Here is a 22,953-nt window from a genome sequence, read left to right on the forward strand (position 1 = left end):
GGAATCAATTTTTGGATCATACCAATTCATGAAAAACAAACATAAATGAAGGATACACTGTACTTTATTTGCCCTTCATATTCAAATCTGATTATCATCTGTGGTTCTGACAATTTGTGTGTTTGTTTCCAAGGGTTTTATGCCATTTTGATCTAGAAAGGACTCTTTTGTTTGAGCAACCTTTGATTCATCATGGGACATTATTAAAAAATACTCTGTACATTAGACATGATTCAGAGCATATTATTTGATTACTTGTGCATGTTTTAGGAAAATATGTTTAGTCTCACAATTTGAAGACTAATGAATAGGAATATTATTAAAATGCCCAGCAAGAGGATAATGGGATGGAAAGATTCGTTAATTCATCTTCCTTTGCTGGTTTAGTGATTGAGGAACAAAATAAATGAGATATGGAGAACTACTATTGGTTCCCCAGGGTTTTTTTTTTAGTTAAAGTTCAACTATTGCAATGTTTCCTTTGTAGTCCAGGACTATAGCTACTTTAGGCAACACAGGCATGGAGTATAGGATAGATTAAATTGCACAGGATAAATTTTAAACTTTTCCAGATCTTACTTTGTCTTCAAGATTAAGCTGTTTAATACTACTCAGTGGTAGAAAATCATGCTTGTATCATGTTGCTTTGCCTGTATTGATCGAACAGTAATAGCAGAATGCTTGCTATACTTTTGAACAAGAATCCTGAATCTTGAATGCCTTGCAAATATTATCCTTCAAGAGCTAATAAAGACCACTACAATCCAATTAACTTTCCAATTTAAGTGTTTTTCAACTCCTCTTCACTAAGAGAGTGCAAACCCCTCATCTTTTTTTGTTATGAACTTTTGTTTTTGTATTGAATCTCCCACCCTCAGGTCCTATTTGACCATCATTCAAGCAGTTGGCAATAGTTGAAACATCAGTCACCCAAGGACACCTCTTGCTCTTTGCTCTTGACAGGATGAAATTGGGTTAAATAAATACCATTATTTTGGACTTCTGGAATTAAGTTCAATGGTGGGATTCAGCCAGTTTGCACCATTTCAGCAGAACCGGTAGCTAATTTTTTGTTGTCCAGGCCCAGAATGGACTTCCAGAAGTGGCATCCATACATATTTGAGTCCCACCACTGATTAAGTAGGTTCTTCTAATGGTTAGTACTAAATATGGGGTGGGCTTCAGACAGACACTGATCCTTGATCTCACAACCGGACTATTACAATATGCTGTACATGGTAGCTATAGCTGCTTTGAAAACACAGTGGCAGAAGCAGTAATAATAGATACTTATCATGCCCATGTATCATTGCTTATTTGCATGCTGAATTGACTGCTAATTGGCTTCTATGCACAATTCAATTGCCGGTTATTACTTATAAAGCCCTACATGACATAGGGCCTGGTTATCTCAGGGGCAACCTCTCTCCAGATGTTACTGGAGAGTGAGTGTGCTCAGCTAGGGTGGATGCACTTCAGGTCCCATTAATTGCCACCTTATGGGTGGATCAGCATCTGTTTGAGATACATATAGCATTGATTCTCCTAGAGTTCTGGAAGGCCCCTAAGATTGAGCTCTACTCCCAGGCCTGGGGCCAATGTATCTGTTGAGCCCCTTTCATGTTTTTATTGGTGTGATTGTTTTCAGTCTGGGCTGCCATGTCTTGCCTTGTGTTTTTTAAACTGTTTTTAAACTGAATATTTGGATACCATAAGCTGCCCAGAATCTTCTACAATGGGCATCCATAATAATTTTTGTTACAATAATATTAATGTGTTTCCTTCATTCTGCCTTCCCTCCAGCCGGAGTTCTTTAAGGAGCTTATAGTGGTTCAGGCAGGCTGAGTCTCCATCTAAGCAGCCTGCAGGACCAGACCTGCTTAGCTTTAGCAGAGAACTGTGTCATGTGCCTTGAAATCACTCAGTTAACAATAAGAACAGCAACAAAAAAGTCGAGATCTTAAAGACTGTGAAACAGATGGAACAATAGATGTTGAAATCTCACTTTGTGAATGCTTGAACATGAGTGGACCTCAGATACTGAGGGAGCTGTAGCCAGAAACAGCAAGGATCTATCTTTCATCTTGAATTAAGGTGGTAGTGCAGAGCCAGGAATGTTTGGATAGCATTGAATTTACAATTGGCAAAGGACGCAACTGCCGGAAGGCTTGCGTTTTGGGATTCCCCCCTCTGACTTTCTAAAACATTCAAACTCAAGAGATCATGGGTGACTTTATTGTAGAGTTTGGCAGAAAGACAGTTGAGTGCAGCATTCTCCCCTCTGCACAGAGAAAATGACATTAGGTAATACAATCATCCTGTGATAATTTAGAGATGTTGTTTTTTTAAGGTGGCTAATGGTGAAAGCGAGAGAGAAAGAAAAGCAAAAGGAAAACCCGCGCACTCCCCAATAACCATTTTGACTACAAATGAGATACAACACAGATCTTTTCCTTTGCTATAAACCCATGCTTGCATATTGGTGCCTGTGAAATGTTTAAAACTACATCCAGGAAGACATTTTGGCACTAATTAAAACAGTTGCAAACAACATCAACACAGCTGACAAATGGTGCTCGCTGCAAAGATCCTAGTGCAGACATGTCAAACACAAGGCCCGGGGGCCGGATCCGGCCCGCGAAGTGGTTTCATGTGGCCCGCGAAGCCATCCTGGAAACAGTGAGGGAACGGCCCCCACTGCCTTGGCCCTGGCCCAGAGACCCTCCTTCTGCCAGAGACCCTCAGATCTGTCCCACTCCTGTCCAGGCCCCCATAGGCATCCTTGATGCGAACGATGTAGAGCTGGCCATGCCCACTCAGTAGGCCATACGCACTCTAGCCACGCCCACCCAATAGGCCACACCCACCCTGGCCATACCCACCCGGCCCCCTGAGGGCAACCGCAGTGCTGATGCAGCCCTCAATGAAATTGAGTTTGACACCCCTGTCCTAGTGACTCTGTACTCAAGTCTGAATGGTTCAGCTGCTCCCTGCACTGTTGCCCACCTGAAAGCTATGTACATCTGCTGAAGTGTTGTTCTTCTTCCTTTCTTCTCAAGAAGGTTGGGTTTTCTGCAGTAAATACTGAAGCAGTTCTAGGAAAAGAGCCCAGATTGCAAATGAACGAGAGCATCCTATGATCCCTTAGTAAAATGTGGGTAAATAAAATGGGGAGTTTTTCAGGAAAGCACTACAGGACAAGCCACTCAGAGCTCAGTTTAGGACTTACTCTGTATAGTATGTTGTTTTGTCTGAATTAAGAAAAGGGACAGGGTGAAAGAATCTGCATGCTGAAAAGCCCCTTAGATGAGTAAATAGAGTGCCAACAGCTGTTCTTTGGGCCATTATTATTCTTTTGACAGCTTATAAAATGATCTACTTCAGGGGCATGCAACCTTGGCAACTTTAAGACTTGTGGACTTCAACTGCTGGAATGGGAAATTCTGGGAGCCAAAGTCTACAAGTCTTAAAGTTTCCAAGGTTGGACACCTCTGACCTGCTTGTTCCAGTGTTACTCAGGATTGGCTTTTTATACATTGTTCCCTCTGACGGATGATGTGATGTTGGCCATTGCTCAGGTAGTATATGACTTAAATTAAACATGTGTGAGTTATAATGTCCAGCCTTGCATTAATACTTAGTTAAATCGAAATGAAGTCTTGGGCAAAGAGGAACAGGTCTACTTTTTTTTGTAATTAAGGATCAACAATCTGTTGAAAAGTTCATGTTATAAATGGAAGCCACAAAACCTTCCTGTAAATATACAGACGGCTTCTCTTTCATCAAGTCTTATCTATCTGTGCTATGTATTTCATAAACTAGTTCATATGTGTAAGACAGACTGTCATGGGGTGTGTGTGCACGCACACATGCCTGTGTTTGAGCTCAAAACTTGAAACATCCTCTGGCAGCAGAATTTGGAGCAGGAATTCCTCTCTTCTATTGGTCACTGTTCCACTGGAAATTCCCCTTGCAACACTGAAATAATGCTGGGCTTTGGAGGCTGCAGCCTATAGCTTCTTCTCGCATGACACCAATGTATCTTTAGAGCATAAACAATGCCAAAGCCTGAAATGTGTTCTAATTAATGTTGGCAAGCTTTGCAGTAGTGACATTCCAGGGTGCCTAAGATTCCTAATCCTCACTTGCCCTTTCAAGCTGTCATGGTTGCTTGTCCCAATTCAGTAATTGCCATTAACTTGTCTCCACAACTTGGTTTCTGAAATCAAGGAGATGTCTCCTCCAGCATCCTGGTCTTCTCTCTGGTGATACAAATCCCAGAAACTGGGCTGAATGTTGTTCCCGATAAATTGTTTTCAGAGGTATTGCTTTGTCTTCTGTGAAAAGAATCCCTGCAAGTGCATAATTTACCTTTTCCCCAGGAGGATGTAGGAAGTCCGCACAAACCTATTTTAATCGTTCTTTGGAGTTTCATACATTACACTGGAGCATCAGAAGCTGCAATCTTGTTTAGAGAATTTTCCTGCCTGTCACAATGGCATTTTTAGAAGTTTTTGCAGCCCATGGCAGTGTTTTATCCATGACTCATTTCATTAATGAAGAACATCACTGGAACATTACTAAAGCACAAGACTGAAGGAAAAAATAATTTTGCAATTCTCATGCAGTTTTTTTTAAATTTTACTGCTTGTACATACTTTGCTGTGTGGTACAAGTTTTTTTTCTGATTGCTGTAGACCTGTGTGCATTTTTTCAGTGAGAGTATTAATGACAGGTATGTTTTCTTGAAAAACAGCAGGCAACTCCCTTCAATAGACAGATGTAGAGGGAAAGATGGATCTAGCCTAAGGATACTGTTGGTTTCTGCCTGGCAGTTTTGGCCATAGCCCATAATACTGGAGGCAGGTCAGAATCTACTGATGTATCTCTGCAGGTTGGATGAAAGTTAGCTGATACAGAGGACCTAATCTAATATATCATGCTAGTTACTGAAGTGAAGGATGACAGGATAAAGGGACTGTCTAGCACAGGGGTCTTCAAACTTGTCCCTTTTATGACTTGTGTGCCTGGCTGAGGAATTCTGGGAGTTGAAGTCCAGAACTCATAAAAGGGCCAAGTTTGACAACCACTGGTCTAGCAGAAACCCTTTTTTTAACAAGAATTTTCTCCATTTCTAAATCTTAGAGTAAAATTATGATTGCATTATCCAGTGCTTTCTTTGTGAAAGAAAAAGGTGCCGGAACTCACACATGTCATACAACCCGCCTTGCCTACCCTACAAGGTTCCATCCCAAAAAGGTGCCGGAACTCCGTTCTGAGCGTTCAATGAGAAAAAAAGCCCTGGCATTATCCCAATGTCTCTCCCCCCCACCCCTCAGTTAAATAAAGGATCATCATGGGGGGAAATGGACTGGAAGGGCAATATAGTATTGGAGGAAGCCAGGTCTTTCTCCCCTAGTTTAAGCCTTCAATCCCTGTTAGCCCTTAGATGTATTTACAGAGGCTTTTGGTGGGGGACAGTTTGAGATCAGCAGCAGGCTAGCAGGCTCATGTATCTTTATATGCATGTTGGGGGGAAACGCTATGGTTTTGTACTGTGGGCATTTGTAATATAAATAATAGGAGGGATAATGTACTCAAATGATACCTGTGTAAAACGATGCTAAATGCAAGATAAGGTAAGCTTTCCAATTCAGTCTATCATGATATAAAGAAAGATCGTCTCCAAAAATAATTAAGCAATAATGAAATTATAAATTGGAACAAGCTTAGTGCTCTTTTTCTTTTCAGAAATTTGAAGAGACTTGTTTCTTTTTTTCTTTGAAAATGAACGTGTTTGGACAAGTAGGGTAGTGAAAATTGTTCTGCAACTGCAACAGTGACTGTTGTGAACAGGAATTAGAACAGGAAGCAGGAAATAATGGGATTCCACTCTGGGAAGTTGGGGGTGGGGGAAGCCAAGCATAATCTAACCTAGGTGTTTTGACCTTTTTGCCTGTGTGCGCCTCTGAGAGAGGTGAGAGCTGAAGATGAAGGAATTAGATGAGTGAACTCTGGGCTCAAACTACAGCTCCATATTTTTGCAGCCCAGTTCCATAAAAATCCCATAATATTATTTGGTCTCTCTACAGATGCTAACAAACCTAATATAGTAGATATTAGATGTCCTGGATGTTAGATAGATAATCTGTCTGTCTGTCTGTCTGTCTATCATCTATCCTATTTATCTCTATATCTATCTGAGAGACGCACAGTTTCTCTGTACATTAAAAGTATTTTCTGCATTTCGTTCTTCTAACTTTTAGCCAGTTCACAATGAAAAGCAGGAATTATGAATTTTAAATGATACAGGAAGAGGAGAAGGAGGAGGACTGTGCTTGCCTTAAGAACTTCTGGAGAACGACCGATGTTGCAAAAATCCTATAATTTGGAAAGTATATTTGGTTCTTCAATATCTGATGGCAGGAGGACTCACTAGGCCCTCAGATGTTTGTTTTATTCAAAAGTTTTATATGTTGCCTTTGCAGAGGAGCTTAAGGCAAAGTCTGCAGTGTTCCTCCTTCATAATCTCAGTTTGGCTGAGAGAAAGCAGTAAGCTACAAATTTCCCAGTGACTTTCTGTGACTGACAGTGGAATCTGGTCTCCCCAGTCCTGCCCCAACACTTTAATCGCCAGGCCAACCTGGCCCTCTTGTGGTGTTGAGATACGTAGGCCCATAGGTAAGATAGCAAATGTCCATGCATGGATTAAGGCTGTTTGAGAAATACCCATGCACTAAAACTGTGGTGAGGGTAGTATTTTTGAGCTTTGTGGCAGAGATTGAATAACATGGTTTATGTTGCTTGCTTGCAGGTTTCCGTGAAAGTGCTTTTGTCTATGCCATTGCAGCCGCAGGAGTGGTACATGCGGTCTCCAATGCCTGCTCCTTGGGCAAACTGCAAGCCTGTGGCTGTGACCAGAAGCGCCGAGGGGATGAAGAGGCTTTCCGCCTCAAACTTCATCGCCTCCAACTGGAGGCCATGAACCGTGGCAAGGGGATGATGCACGGCGTCCACTTGGAGCACCTGCCAGATGAGGCCCCTGGCCTACAAGACTCCTGGGAATGGGGGGGTTGCAGTCCTGATGTGGACTTTGGGGAGAAATTTTCCAAGGACTTCCTAGATTCTCGGGAGATCCATCGTGACCTCCCATCCCGTATGAGGCTTCACAACAACCGTGTTGGTCGGCAGGTAAGTAAAAAAAAGCATAGTAATAGACAAGGCTTTCAGCTTGTCAAACTCCGCCTGATGTCACCTAAATACTGTACATGGGGCTGTATTTCCCAGAATTCCCTGCTCAGTTATGATGAGCATGATATATTCTAAGATGGTTTGGAAAAAAATGGTCTAAGTCTAAGACATCTGGCAACTTGCTTGCTGGGGAATTCTGGGAGTTGAGGTGCACATATTTTATAGTTGGCAAGTTTGAAAAACACATGGTCTAAAACATCTGGGTATCATCTCAATGAGAAGGCTTTCTAAAGGTTTCTGAGGGAGTGAAAGAAAATCAGCAGATCATGGTGCTCTTGAGGCAGAAGAGAAGTTCCTGCTCACCCAGTTCATACAGAGTTGATGTGGGTGATGGGACCACAAGAAATACAGTGGCCAGGATATTGTAGATACTTTTTAAAATATAATTACATGAAGCTGATGAAGGAGGCAGCCCATCAGCTTTCAGTGCAACCTGATGCTGTTTTAAGGCATACAAGATGCATCTGATTAGTTTTTTTCCCCAGAAAAAAATTGAGGAACTGGCCAGTTTAAAGTAAAGTGACAGTTGTTAACGTAATCTTCATATCCAAGAGCTGTAGAATCCTGCATTTGTTCTAGAGTGTTTAATAGGAGGCTATAACTCAGAGCTCCTTTTGGAAACGTGACTCAGGACCTGGAAAAAGGATAGAAGAAAAAAGTGGTGCAAGATAGCTTGGGAGCCTAGAGGTGTTGATGGGGAACAGCCCTAGTAGTTTGACTCCTGACAAAAGAGTTTTTGTGACTGGCACCATTTTTGGTGAGTGACTATGAGATGATGTCAACAATTGCTGTACAAACGTGCCCACCTGCCTTAAAGAGCAGGTAATTGGGTTTTAACATCTAACAACTTTATTCACAGACAAAACAAATCATTCTGTAATTTTAAGCCTGATGACAGGTTTACTTGAGTCTAAGAAGCGCTTGATAAGACGCAGCTAGACATTGTGATATGAAGCTGGTAATGCCACAGTTTTTCGAAAAATGTTATTAATAATAGCAACTATATACACAATGATATGGTATGTTTCTCAAGGTGTTAAGAATAGGCACTTTATACCATATATTACGCGTAACAGAGCGAGCGCCTGGTACTCGTCCCAGCTTCTGCCAACCTAGCAGTTCGAAAGCACGTAAAAATGCAAGTAGAAAAATAGGGACCACTACGGTGGGAAGGTAACAGCGTTCCGTGCGCCTTTGGCGTCTAGTCATGCCGGCCACATGACCTCGGAGATGTCCTCGGACAAGCGCTGGCTCTTCGGCTTTGAAACGGAGATGAGCACCGGCCCCTAGAGTCGGAAACGACTAGCACGCATGTGCGGGGGAAACTTTACCTTTTTACCATATATTAACTGTGATATACTGTTCCACTGCCCAGAGTACCTACTGCTAATAGGTAATGTAAAATGGTTAATGAAATATTGAAAAATCTTAGACAGTACTTAAAAAAATCTGTGCATGGAGAAAAATTCCCATCTATCAATTACAAAAGGCCACATTGTTTGGATCTGCACATATACTAACCAATACAATACAACATCTTAGATTCTTGGAAAGAACTCAGTGTGCAAGAAGGCTAACATCAATTAAAGAACTGGTAGCTCTGATTTCACGTTGTTGGGTGTAATAATATAATAATCTATATACTTCTGGAACTCACATTCACATAATCTTTAATTGGGCAAAACAGTGCCTCATAGGGCAACAATTTTTGAATCAAGATACCTCAAATGGGCTAGCTTAAGGAATGTGATCAAAATTGGAGACTCTTGACTCCTGTGGAACTGAAATTTGGTATAAAACATTTTATGACATAGAAGTTATCATAAAGCAGTTAATGACATAATATAAAATATCATAAAACCTTTTCTGTTCTGATGTTTGAATGTGCTATACAGTTCAATATGGGCTATTTTCAAGGCAGGTGCATCTCTGAATGTATCCCAACTTTTCCAGTGAAGGCAGTACATTAGAAGTTCTGTCATGGTTGAAGGCATTGAGGAATCTGCTAAGAAAATACCTCTGAAAAGATGAGCCAACTGAACTCAAGAGTTATCTAGTAATAAATTAGGGTTAGGGTTAGGGTGATCTTGATTCTATTCCTCTGTTAATGCAGCCTAGCACTGTGTTGGCATTTTTGGCAGCTACAGCACACTGCTGGCTCATATTTAAGTGATTGTCTACTAGGACTCTGAGATCCCTCTCATAGTTGCTACTATTGAGCAAAGTACCACATATGCATGTAATAATTTTTAGCTAAAGAAAACTATCATTTGGGGGAAAAGTATACTTCAGTCAAATGCATCATTCTATTGTTTTTGATTGTTTAGCAGTGTTGAAAATGTTGAGGGTATGACTGCTGATATGTGAGGGAAATTTAAATCTTGTTATTCCTGCACAGTTAATAATTACATAAGAAAATCTACTGTAGTGAGAGTTACAATTACTCACATCATCTGCAACAGGAATTGGTTTTATAATAGCAAAAGATGAATAAGAAGTTATTTGCTTAGGGGAAATATGGCAATGAAGATTTTCAGTGAAAGCCTGGCAAAAATTGCTCGGTGTCTACTTGATGCATATCTGATGCACTTATTTTTAGCATCCTGAAGCCTGAAAATGGGTGTGGATGCATAGACTTGTCACTGTCTTAAAAAAATGGGGAATTCCCCTAAGCCAGAGAAAATGTATGATAATAGGGAAAGTATCTCAAAAGTGTCACTGGATTAGGTTGTGTGCCTTTGCCTTTATCATTTGAAAGTATTATCCTTCAGAATATTCCATGACACTAAGTCCAAATTGGAATGTATTGCATTAAATATATTGGGAAGGAACAAAGGAAGGAACTCAAGCAATTATATAGCCATCAACTTCCTTAATTTAGACAAAATACGAAAACTTGGTAGTCTGGATAGTGCAGGGTGTGGAAAACATGCGTATACCCCTTTAATATTTCTTCTGTAGTAATTCTGTGATTGAATAAGACAGTGGATTTCTTGGATTTCTCAGTACTATTATGAGAAAAATTTGCAAGCCATTTATTACACTACAGAAGATTATAGGCCCATCACCATAAAGATAAATAGAAAAGCTAGATTTACTCAGTGTATTTTATTTAAGCTGTATCACTTAAAACATTGAAGAAATGAAGTACAGCATTCTCAAACATAATGCTTTCAGTAGAATTGCTAGCAAGATGGCATCAGTGAGATGAATTGGTTTCAGAGAAATTAATGTTTCCTCCATAATAGTTGCTTGATATTTATAGGTACCAGACTTCTGTGGCAGTTAAACAGGTCGAAGTCCATACATGTATGCAAAGTCTTGCAGAATGTAAATCCAAGCAATCAGATAAAATTGGATATAATATCTAACTTACTTATTATAACAATTGAATTTCAGTATTTTTACAGCTATGAAACCACAAAATAGACATTTCTTGCTATAAATTCCTTTAATTAGGAATTAACATTTGAAGAGGAATGTCAGTTCTGTTATGGATCTAGAAGGAAGATGACAACATTTCTGAGAGTTGGAGGTAGTTGATGAATATACATTTTGTTTAGTTGTTTATTTAGCTGCTTAAAGTTGTTCAAGGTGTTGTGGGCTACCTCTGGTTTAAGCTGAGGAGAGCATTTTAAACACATATTCGGAGAATTAGAGACATGTTTAAAATGTTCCCCTCTTCAATGCTGCAGTATTGAAATTGGCAGGGCAGCCTATCTGTTCGTAAGAGTCTGTATAAAAAGCAGACAAACGTCTACATAGGCCTATAGTTGAGGCTCCAATTGATAAAATGCCTGACGGATAGACAGAGTTGATAGAGAGGCAAGTTCTTCAGATTTGAGTATACAGGTAGTCCTCGACTTACAATCACAACTGAGCCCAGAATTATAGCCATTAAGTAGTTGTTAACTTAATTGCAATCCCAGCTCTCCCCATTGCAGTCATATAGAGCATGGGATGCCTCAAGGGGTGGGGGAGGCCTGGGGTTGCTGAATGAATGGTTCTAAGTTGAGGGCTACCTGTAGAAATATAGTATCACATATCCTATGATTGTTGTAAAATACTTTTGGCAATCTTAAAAAATATGCATTACCTATTTCCTTTGTTCTCTTCTTAGTTTTGGTATCCCTTGTATGCAATTCAAAAGAACACGAGCATCTACACAGAGCCATAAATCTTCCACAACAATCTGATGTGTACTTAAAAGAGCCAAATGGGAGCCGTAGAGGCAATGCCACCTCATGTGAACCATCAGGGTCTTATTCATAGAATTCACCATTTGTAACCTGTTCTTTGTTCATTGTTCCATCTGTCTTTCTTTCCAGAGATCATCCACCGAAGAAGAAAAACTAGAACCACCATACAGTTCTAAGCAGCAAAGTTTGGCATGATGGTGGGTGGGGTATTTGCAATGCAAGCCCCACTCTTTTGTAAGTGCCTTGATGTTGCACCCATCTTCAAAATGGATGGAGCTTGCATTTCAATGCCCCCTCCACCATCTTGCCAATTTTGACTTCCCACTTGACTCTCAACGATGCCACTGGTTCTAAGAGTTTTATCTCTGGATCTACCCATCTTACATGTATGAATGTAGAAAAAGGTTTGATAAATGGCCTTCAAATATGTAGGTTTCCATCGAGAGCTTTGTTGCAAAGACAGGAGTATCCCCATTCCACTTTATAAATCTGATATATTTCCCAAATGTTTTGTCGCCCCCCTCCCAATTCACCCATTCCTCCCCATTTAGCCAGCTTTGCTAAATGCAACTCTTAAATGGCCATTGTGAGGCAAATAAGAATCAGTTGCTCTTTCTGTTTCGCAGGGACAAAGAATAATGAATTTAAACAACAGCCTCAAACATTTCTGTTGGGCATTGGAAAGCACTTTCATAATCCTTAAATTGGTGGCACACAGTTAAGGAGTATACAGAGTATAAGAAAGATGGCATCTCTATCAGTGAACAGTTGAAAAGAAGCTAAACCAGTATTTGGCTGCATTTATTTATATGGATTTACCCTGAATAGGTGGATTACATGAAGGGCTTTTTAAAGCTACTGCCAGCCTTATAGCCAAAGATATCCTTCAGTAAATAAGTGAAAATGTCCTGCAGCAAAAAATGGGTGTGAGTAGAACACCTGAGTCTGGCAAAGGAAAAATCAGGAATGTTGTACAGGATTTTGCCTCCTCCATGCAAAGGTGGAAAAAGCTTTTTCTTTCCAATCAGCTTTGATTTCATTGTTTTAGGGGAAAGTTAGCACTTGAATGCTTAATTAAATGCATGAAGCAGGATTATTTAGCAATGCAAATATTTTTAGTAATTTAAGGAAATTGTACAGGTTGTCCTTGATTTACAACAGTTCATTTAGTGACCGATCAAAGTTACAACAGCACTGAAAAAAGTGATGAGCGTTTTTTTACAGTTGCAACCTTTCCAGCATCTCTATAGTCGTGTGATTAAAATTCAGGTGCTTGGGAACTGGTTCATATTTATGACCATTGCAGAGTCCTGGGGTCATGTGATCACCTTTTGCTATCTTTCGACAAGCGAAGTCAATGGGGAAGTTAGATTCACTTAACAGCCAGGTGATTAACTAATCAACTGAGGCAAGAAAAGTTGTAAAATGGGCAAACTTCACTTAACAAATCTCTCACTTAACAACAGAATTTTGACTGTAAGTAGAGGACTACCTATATTCTAATTACAGAGAGGCATAAAAAGATCCACATTGATTATTATGAAAACTGACAGTATAGGTAGTCCTCAATTTATGACTGTTTGCTTAATGATTGTTCAAAGTTATGACAGATTTCCCCCCCCAAAAAAAGGCTACTTATAACCCATTTTCAAATTTATGATAGCTACCACCCTGTGTGGTTGCATGATTTCATTGACATCTGGCTCACCTTCACAGCCATTTGTAGCATCCCATGAACGTAACTATGATTTGTGATTTTTTTCCCTTATTTCTGGCATTTACTTCCAGTTCTTGGCAAAAAAATGACCACTGGGAAAAATTTATTCATTTAACAAGCATGGCATTCACTTAATGACCACTGCAAAAAACATTGAAAAAATTGATTCCAATCATGTGATGCCTCAACGTATAACAGTAACAATTTATGACCATATTTCCAATGTCAGTTACAGTCATAGGTCAAGAGCTACCTGTACTGTATTTGATGAAGTTTGTTGTGTGCCATCAAAACATTTTCAATTCCTATTTACCACATAAAGAGAGGATCTATCCCTAACTGTTCTTTTCTATCTCCCAATGGGTACTCATTGCCAAAGTAAGTGACTCCCTCTGCCTACCTGCCATGTGTCCTCTTCTCTTTCCTTCTAACTTTCCCAGAATTAGAGCCTTTTCCAGAGAGTTAGGTCTTCACATAATTGGTCCAAAGTAAGATAATTTGCACTTTACTATTTGAGCTTTGAGTGACTTGATTTGTTTGATGATTCACTGGTTTGTTTTCTTGGCTGTCCACAATATTCTCAGGATATTCTCAAGATAGTTTAATGAAGAGAAGGACTAGGGGTGACATGATAGCAGTTTTCCAATATCTGAGGGGTTGCCACAAAGAAGAGGGAGCCAAGCTATTCTCCAAAGCACCTGAAGGCAGGACAAGAAGCATATTATTATTATTATTATTATTATTATTATTATTATTATTATTATTATTATTATTATTATTATTATTATTATTATTATTAATTATTGTTGTTGTTGTTGTTGTTGTTGTTGTTGTTGTTGTTGTTGTTATTGTTGTTTTGTTTTTAATATTTAACACGAACAAATATTTAACCTGATACAAAGAGATAAGTAAAGCGAAACAGCTTGTTACATTATGAAAACCAAATCCTGTTGACTTTCTCTTTGCTTTATCTGGAAAAAGTAGATAGCTGGTCATGCCTGTTCATGGTGACTGTATGGATGAATGGTTTGCATCTCAAATTGCCTCCACAACTCTTCTAGGGATATTTTAGGGATAATCTTGATCCTATTCATCCACCTTATTGGTTATCTTCCCCTTCAACCTTTTCCCTCATCTTTCCAAACATATTTTTTAAATCCATCAATACTGTAGTTCAAATAAGATGCCCAAAGTAAAGCCTTTGAAGGGTGCGCCTAAAAATTAAAATTCATAACTTTGCTCATCTCATAAGATATTTGGCATAGATCTTGGATTCTTGGGAAGCAAAACAACTTTTAGCCGATTAGTTTATTTTATTAAAAGTGCTTGAAAGTGATGGAAATATTTGTATGGTAAATGGAATTTTATTTTGGATTGTTATTTCTGCTTAATATAGAGCTGGCTCCAGTCTGCTTTGACACTTGCTGTGCACTGTGTTGCATTAGAGGGAGTTCCACAGACAGGGTCATGAATAGTAACCGTCCTCAATTACCTAATAGAATAGAATAGAATGTTGTTAAAAGTATATACAAATTAAAGGAATTAGGACTGTCCTGATTACAAGAAATCTCTTATAGCTGTAAATTTATGTAACTTTTCTGTCACTGCAGGATTTTATTATTAAAAACTCTTTGAGGGAGATGGGCAGTTCAGAAATGTGAAAAACATAGAAAGAAACAAATACCATGTATGGCAGGGGCCTTCAAACTTGGCCCTTTTATGACTTGTGGACTTCTACTCCCAGAATTCCTCAGCCAGCGTGCCTGGCTGAGGAATTCTGGGAGTAGTCCACAAGTCATAAAAGGGCCAAGTTTGAAGACCCCTGATGTATGGTGACATATTTTCTCTTTAATCTCAAAAGTGGAGTGGGGAAATTAAAGCCCTCCAATCTTACAGAACTACAACTCCCAGCATCCCCCCAGCATTAGTTTCTTTGGTGGGTTGTTTCATTACTAGCCTTACTTGTGAGATACACAAAAGGATTCTTTACTATGTTTGAAGAACAGATTCTGCCTGCTCTTCAAACATGGTGAAGGAACAGCAGGAAAAGCTCATCGTAGTTTTAGAATTAAATGTGCCTCAAAGCAAATGGCCAACCCTTTAATGTAAGGTCTATTTCGCCAGTCTGCAGCTTGTTGGGGCTGGAATGGTGGCCCTTGCCTTTGCCAGATCAGAGAGATAGAAAGATGAAAGGGTACCAGAACCACCCATTAGCTGCGCAACAAAGACCTTCTGGTGCAAGCAACAATAAAGCATTTGCACATGAATCTCTTCAGGGAAAGATGTTTAGCTTGTAGTGTGTTGTGTATTGGGTTCTTCTTTTAGACAACTAGGTTTTGGGGGCTTTTTTGCCTTGATCTGAAGAGGTGGCTAAACCTAGACTATGGCTTTTGAGAGGTGGAAGCCCAAATTCACTCAGTTCCTCTTCATTAATTCATTAACTAGCAATTAAAGACAATGTGGGGTTTTTTCCCCTTTTCTGCCTCTATGTCATTTATTTGAGGGGGAAAGGTGAAATAAACACTTACATGCCTTTAGAGTATTGATGTAGGCAACATAATCCAGGTTAATGACTGTAATACATGTTAAGCCTTCCTCTTGTAAACAATGTTGCCCTAAACCTGACCTCCTGGCCTCCTTGACTGAGAAGGGAGACTGCCTTCTGGTCTCTGCCTGATTCATGAGAGTCAGATCACTCCAGCACTGCTTTGCATCTGGGCAGTAGCTGTTAAGATGAGCCTTTCTTCCACCTAATCCAAGATGGTTAGTACAAGAATTGGTGCTTTTTTAAATACAGGATGACAGACCAAGATTAAATATAGGATGCACTGCATGATATCCTGAAGGGTTGCATTATAAAAGAGAGAATGCCTAGTCCTTAAGGATACTTGTCATTAGATTGTTCTATAAGTCATTCAGATGCAAAATCTGAATCCAAATGTAGTATATAAATTGAATAAAGAATAAAAGGAATGTGCTTATTTTGCCTCTGTGAAGCAGGAAATAGAAGGATCTTAAATGGGTTAGACTGGCCAGAACATCAGAGGCTGTTACCCCAAAAGAGATGTCTTTGGTGATGATTACAGTTGCCTGTTTAATCAATTGCCCCATTCCTGATGTTGGATTAAGTCAGGGGTCTTCAAACTTGGTCCTTTTACAATTTGTGGACTTCAACTCCCAAAATTCCTCAGCCAGGCACACTGGCTGAGGAATTCTGGGAGTTGAAGTCCACAAGTCATAAAAGGGCCAAGTTTGAAGACCCCTGGATTAAGTGGTTGGAATTGCTGAATTGCAGAATGCCTTCAGTGGAACACTGTGGGAATTAAAATGGAACCTCTTATCCAGATGTTCAGTGGCAGCATTTCAGAGTCACAGCTTCCATAGGCTTTTCCATTAGTAGCCATAGATGTGAAGGGGTTCACAAGGAAGATGTTCTGTGGATGGCCTTCTTGAGTCTTAGCAGAGGCTCCTATATATTAGGGAAAAGAGAATGTGATGCCCGCCTATCAAAGGCAAAACAGCCAAATAAATCAGTAATTGTGTTACAAATGAACAACATGAAAAAGACATTTCTTATAACAGATCTGAGTTCAATCACTTTTTGCTACTTTAATGCTAGGCTTTAATTCTAGGCTTCTCCCCTTTCCATCCCAGAAGAGTGGGTTTCTTTTCCTCAGGACATATGCCTCCCATGATACCTAAAGAGAAGACTGTAAGCTCTGGTACCTTCAGGGACCCAATTTTTAAAGGCTTCCCTAAGGATTGCTCTCTCTGCCTGATAGAATTATGGTAGACCTCAAAGATTGTTTTGTTTTGTTTTCATTACAGCTGCAGTTCTGTATATCCACTTACTTGGAAGTAAGTTCCATTGAACTTGGTCGGCTTTTCATCCAAGTAAACACAGAGGAGGATTTGTCCTGAACAGCTGTTCTTTGAGATTAGATGTCCTTTGAACAGCTCAACTTTAAAGAGTGCATAATGAGGAGCACATGAGCAGGGATGGGGTGGGGGGGTGGAGTCAGCTTTGGAGGGAGAGAAGCTTGAGGTGTGCGACTTTGGTTGTCTTCCTCCTTATATAACCATCCAGGGTTTGTTTGTTTATTTTTTGCTAGAGCACTATCCTTTACCTAAAATTTAAGAAATCCCCCTGGATGAATGACATTGGCCTGCTTTCTCCTTGGAGAAGTTTTGGCCTGAAGAACTCTGCCTTAACAGGACTGGACCCTTTGCAGGCAGGCAGTCCCCTTGGAACACACACAGGAAATGATTTAGAAACCACTAGGTGGGATGCAAAGGGGATAATGGCTCCAGCCTATTAGTGCTCTGTAATTTGGTGCTAATTTCCTTTATTACAGTGTTCTTGCACTGCAGGGGATGGTCCTCTCTTGCTGCCTGGGTGGGGGTGGGGGCTGAGGGCTGGATTGCAGAATGTAGAGATATCAGAGCCCCTGATGGGCAGAGAGGTGGCATCAGTGTGCTTTGCAGGCTGGTTTCTATGTGCCTTCTTGGGCCCTTTTGCCTCTCCCAAGGCACAAAGGAGTTTCATTGGTACATACAGATCATGATGAAGTCAAGGAATGCAACTGTGGTCTGTGATGCTATAGGACATGCCCACAACTGTTGGGCACAGGACACCCTCCCTTGCTTTACTAAACCAGACTGATGGCCTGTCTGGCACTCAGCTGCCTTCCTGGGACTGCCTTCTTAAGCTTGCTGGAACTTTCTGGCAAGTTTTAAATAGTTGTGACTATTCCCCATCCTTTGCTTGAAATATTGAACAAGCTGGTGTGCGTGGTTTCTAACCATGGTACCTCTGGTGGATTTCTGCTTATTGGTTTGAAAGCCTGGGAGTCTTAGCCACAAGAGGTGAAGGGTTCAGTCCACACGTGCCTTTCAGATTTGAACCCACCTCCAATTGAAGTTAATCATAAGTAACTCACAATACCAAGTATTGAAAGAAAAGCCTTGAAGCTTATAGATGCAAAAAACCAAAATGCTGCGGTGATGAAGGCATATACTGTATGCTAATGAGAGAAATGGCTTAAAGGTAAAAATGTCCTTGAGTTCACCTTCACTCCTGGTAATGGCATTATCAGTTTTCATGAAAGTAGTTTGCCTTTTTCCAAAATGCTTGACTTTTCACTCTAGTTTAGCGTGTTTCTCAAACTTGGCCTTTTTTAGATGTGCGGACGTCAACTCTCAGAATACTCCAGTCAGCATGATGGGGAAGAATTATAGGAATTACAGGTCTACACATCTTATAGTGGCTAAAATTCAGAAATATTGGTCTAACCAACAAAATTCCCAGATGGTTCTCATCCTAATAGTAAGCAAGACCTCTTCAGTTTAGTTCCTAATTTCAGCCAAAAAGAGGTCAGGCAAGGAAATGCTAATGGCATCTTGTTTCAAAGGGTGCATGAGTGGAAGAGAAGAGCTATATTTCTATACCAGTACCAGTGCAGTACGCTCTGTCAAATTTCAGTCAGCTGAGGACCAGCTTGGTTGTGTAATATGCATACTTCTAAGTAGAGGACACTATTCACTGTAGACTTGCTGCTGCTGAACTAGGTGTAGAGGAAGGGAGTGTTATGGTTTTGCTTTGACATGAGGTGTTCAAATGTGCTATTCCTTTCCCTAATCCGAAAAGATGTGCACTGCATGCTGCTTCTACATTTGTACATGTAGTACAAATGTAGTTTTTCTGGCTATCTTCTTACTCTAGCCTTCTGCATTGGGTGGGCTCCCACTTGTCTGCCATAGAAAGCTAAGCAGGGTCCTGCCAAGTTAGTACTAACTATGGCAGACAAGTTCTATTAAATGCTACTACCGGTATCTAGCCTGGGAAAATAATGAAAATTCCCTTTGGTGGAATCTGGTCTCAGAGGCAAAGAATATGGACTTTGTTAAACATGGTGATCAAAATCAAGTTAGTTAGTTACTGCATTGAAAGTTCCATCCTAGGAGCATATGACGTTTTCCTCAGAATATGTTTCTAACAGTATAACAGCAAACCCTCATTCACAAAGAACCTATTATAGATAACCAGAACACGTTTGCAGAACTTGTAACAACAGAATATAGCACAAAAGTATTATGATCTGCTTGATCAGCTTTATTTTCTGGCCATCCGAGTTTGCAAGAACATATTATCAAACAACTAGTTGATAAATTAGTATCTGGCTGATGGGTTGAGTTCATCTAGGTGGTTCCTAGTTGTTCTAACCTGATACCTAAAGTTTTAGATTCCAGGAAGTTCTACCAATATTCTAATTACATGTTTTCTACGATTCTGTAGTAGAATCCACAGTTCCTTAAATCTCTTCTCCCATACACTGATGTTAACAATTCTTCTCTTGTGAGCAGAGCAGAAAAGGCTGCCATAAGTACAGACCTATGGCAAGTATCTTGCATAAGTAGTAATTTACAATACTTACTGTGTTTATGTAGTCCAGCAGCCATGCTAGGTTGAGAGATGGTTGACTTCTCAAGGAAAATTGCACTGCGCTCCCTGTTTGTCCAAGACTGCAGATGTGTCCTCCCACAAGGTCGTATCTGGGCTGCTGATGGGAATTTAGACCCAGTCCTTTCCCTAGCTTTTATGAAGATAGGAGGAAGCTGTTTCTCTCGGTTGAAACATACTACAGCATACCGTTTTAGTCACTGGGCAGGCACTGTAATGGGCAGGGGAAGTAAGGTCCTGCTCCCTCTAGCTCTAAGAAACTGACTTGGCCCTGGCACAGCCTCACTCAGACAAGAGTGCCGTTCTTTTCCTAATTGAACAGATGTATTCTGAGAAGACATAAGTTGGCAAAACCAAGCTGAAAACATCCTGCCTCCACTAGATTGGCCTACAAGAGGAAGCAGGCATGTCCTCCATGAATTAGGAGCAGCCCAGAGTCCAAGCACCTATTTTAGCCTTTTCCAGGTATAACTGGCCCACCAATACTAATACCCCGAATCTGGTGATCTCCCTGCCTCCCCCCCTCACCCATATCCTAAGAAAACCTACTATTAGAAAATAATTTCTAGATCAGGGAATGCATTTGGAACACATTGCACAGGAAACAAGCAGGTAGGTCACAGCTTGGTTCTGCCAGATCTCAAAGCAATCCCCACAACCTGGTCTCCTTTGGATGTGCTAGAGACTGTAGCATCCATCATTTCCAAACTCATTGTGTAGCCATTAGAATTATATCTCATGTTTTCATTCCAGGCCTCAAGGCAGCCCAACTAGTGCTTCCTCTCTTTATAACTCTGTCAGATAGATTGGGCTGAGAGGCAGCACCCTAAATCACCTGCGGAGTTTCTGTGGCTGAGAGTAGATTGGAATCTGCTTCCTGGTTCCAGGCCAAGACCTTAACCATTACATTATGCTGGCTTGTTTTAATGCCTTATAGCAAAGCTATGCATCTCTTAAGAAAAAAGAGGAAAATGGTTCTGAAGAGACGTTTAATGAGACTGGAGTAGATGTGCCTTGGAAAAAAACACACACAATATCCCTCAGTGATGTTGGACATATAATCCCAGGAGAACAGTAAGAATTGGAAGCTTCCTGGGCATTCCCAGAAGAGTATCCTTAAAGTGAAAATTCAAAACATAGGGAAAAGTCAGGATCTGAAAAAGGGTAAGTCTTGTAGAATCAGAACACAAAACAATATTCCAAATTTGTCTCTGCTGTAGCCCTAGCCAAGGGAGTTGCCACTTAATCTCATGAACCAAAGTTAATATAGGTAGTCCTCAACTTATGACCACAATTGAGCCCAAAACTTCAGTTGCTAAGAGAGACATTGGTTAAGTGAATTTTGCCCCATTTTACAACCTTTCTTACCACGGTTGTTAAGTGAATCACTGTGGTAGTTAAGTAAACCATGAAATCATTAAGTGAATCTGTCTTCTCAATTGACATTGCTTGTCAGAAGGTTGCAAAAGGTGGTCACATCACCCCAGGATACTGCAATTGCCAAGCATCTGAATTTTGATCACATGACCATGAGGATGATGCAACAGTCATAAGTGTGAAAAATGGTCATAAGTCACTTTTTTTCAGTGCCATTGTAACTTCAAATGGTCACTAAATGAATGGTTGTACTTTTCTAGATGAGATGGAAAAGGGTGTGGGCATACAAGACACAGTTATTCAGACAACGGATTCTATTTCTGTTAAATTGGCTCACCTCTGGACCCCTACAAGCCAATGTTTGCACTTTTTACCTGTGTAGTTGCAGAAGCAAGCCTTCATGGAATGCTTGTGGCCAGACTCTGTGATAAGGAGATGGAGGAGAAGAATGTTGTCTTTAGCTTATTTAAAGCCCTTTAAAATCCCATTCTTTGAGTTTTGTTCTAAATATAAGGTGATGACACATTCTTGTTGAAATAACAACTTCATTTCATCCTGCAAGTCTGTAAATGATAACCCTAAACGATCTGAAGTCTTGGAATCTCTCAACACAGGTTGTTACATGTAGTTGGGAACATTGCATAAACTCTCTTCACCTCTCAGTGTACCACATGGCTACCTGGAAGGCTCTCGTTTACACTCCATCTACACCTTTTAGTCTAGTTAGTATGCTCTGTGAACCTACAACCACCATGGTTAGCCTTTGGTGCAAGATATTATGCACATCTGGATAGATGGTTAAATTGATCATGTGAACACAGTCAACACAACCAATCTCTTATGTAACTGCTTGACTGGGTTGCATAGCCTGTACCCAAAGAAGTTGTGACTTTTTGTGCTTTCAACTCAGTCTTGACTCCTGGTGACAAGTCTCTGTAGTTTTCTTGGCAATATTTCAGAAGTGGTTTACCATCAACTGCTTTCTAGGGCTAAGAGAGAGTGATTGGCCCAAGGTGACCCAGTGAGCTTTCTGCCTAAGGTGGAATTAGAACTCACAGTCTCCCAGTTTCTAACCTGGAACCTTAACCACTACACCAAACTGATGCTCTTGTGCCAGTAGCACAACATGTCTCTAAGGGATAGGAATTAAATTCCAAAGCCAGCTAGACAGAAAATTGAACTAGATGGAGCTCAATCCTTCTGCATGAGGTCTTCTGACTGCTGTGTTCTTGTGCTTCTGACAGGTGGTGATGGAGAACATGAAGCGAAAATGCAAGTGTCATGGGACTTCAGGAAGTTGCCAGCTGAAGACATGTTGGCAGGTGACTCCTGATTTCCGGCTGGTGGGTTCAGTGCTCAAGGAACGCTTCCATGTGGCAACAATGATCCGGCCCCACAACAGGAATACTGGACAGATGGATGTGGGCCAAGCCCGCCACCGGCGTCGTGGTGGCATCAGTGACCTGATCTACTTTGAGAAATCACCTGACTTCTGTGAGAGGGAACCAAAGTTGGACTCTATGGGCACACAGGGGCGTTTGTGCAACAAGACCAGCCCAGGCATGGACAATTGTGAAAGCTTGTGCTGTGGACGAGGACATAATATTCTGCGGCAAACGCGCAGTGAGCGATGCAATTGCAAATTCCACTGGTGCTGTTTTGTAGCTTGTGAGGAATGTCGACTCACAGAGTGGGTCAGTGTCTGCAAATGATATCTGTGTCTCTGTAAGTCCTGCAGAAAGTTCCATTGTTTGCCTTTGCAGCACTAAGGATGGAGCCCTGCATTAACATAAAGCAGGGTTTGAGGGACTTGATACATGCTAACGTTTCACATCTCCCGTCACTTCCTTTCTGGCTGGTTACATGAGCTCTTGATTCCAGGAGATCCTATCTTGGTGTTTCCAAAACACCAAGAGCTGTATATTAGTAAACTTGCTGGAGACCCAGAG

At 40.6% G+C, this 22,953-nt stretch overlaps 1 protein-coding gene across 1 annotated transcript in view; it reads left to right on the forward strand.

Moving 5' to 3' along the window:
• Positions 1-22,716, forward strand: part of WNT10A (Wnt family member 10A) — a gene marked incomplete at both ends in the record, with an annotated part of 61,430 nt that extends 38,714 nt beyond the window's left edge. Inside the window, 2 exons of the mRNA XM_081314886.1 lie at positions 6,815-7,191; positions 22,249-22,716. Coding sequence (XP_081171012.1) covers positions 6,815-7,191; positions 22,249-22,716 — 845 coding nt within the window. The remainder of the gene's footprint in view (positions 1-6,814; positions 7,192-22,248) is intronic.
• Positions 22,717-22,953: the final 237 nt, after the last annotated feature.

This window comes from Vipera berus (genome assembly GCF_964194415.1).
Source record: "Vipera berus genome assembly, chromosome: 1".
Classification (NCBI taxonomy): domain Eukaryota; kingdom Metazoa; phylum Chordata; class Lepidosauria; order Squamata; family Viperidae; genus Vipera; species Vipera berus.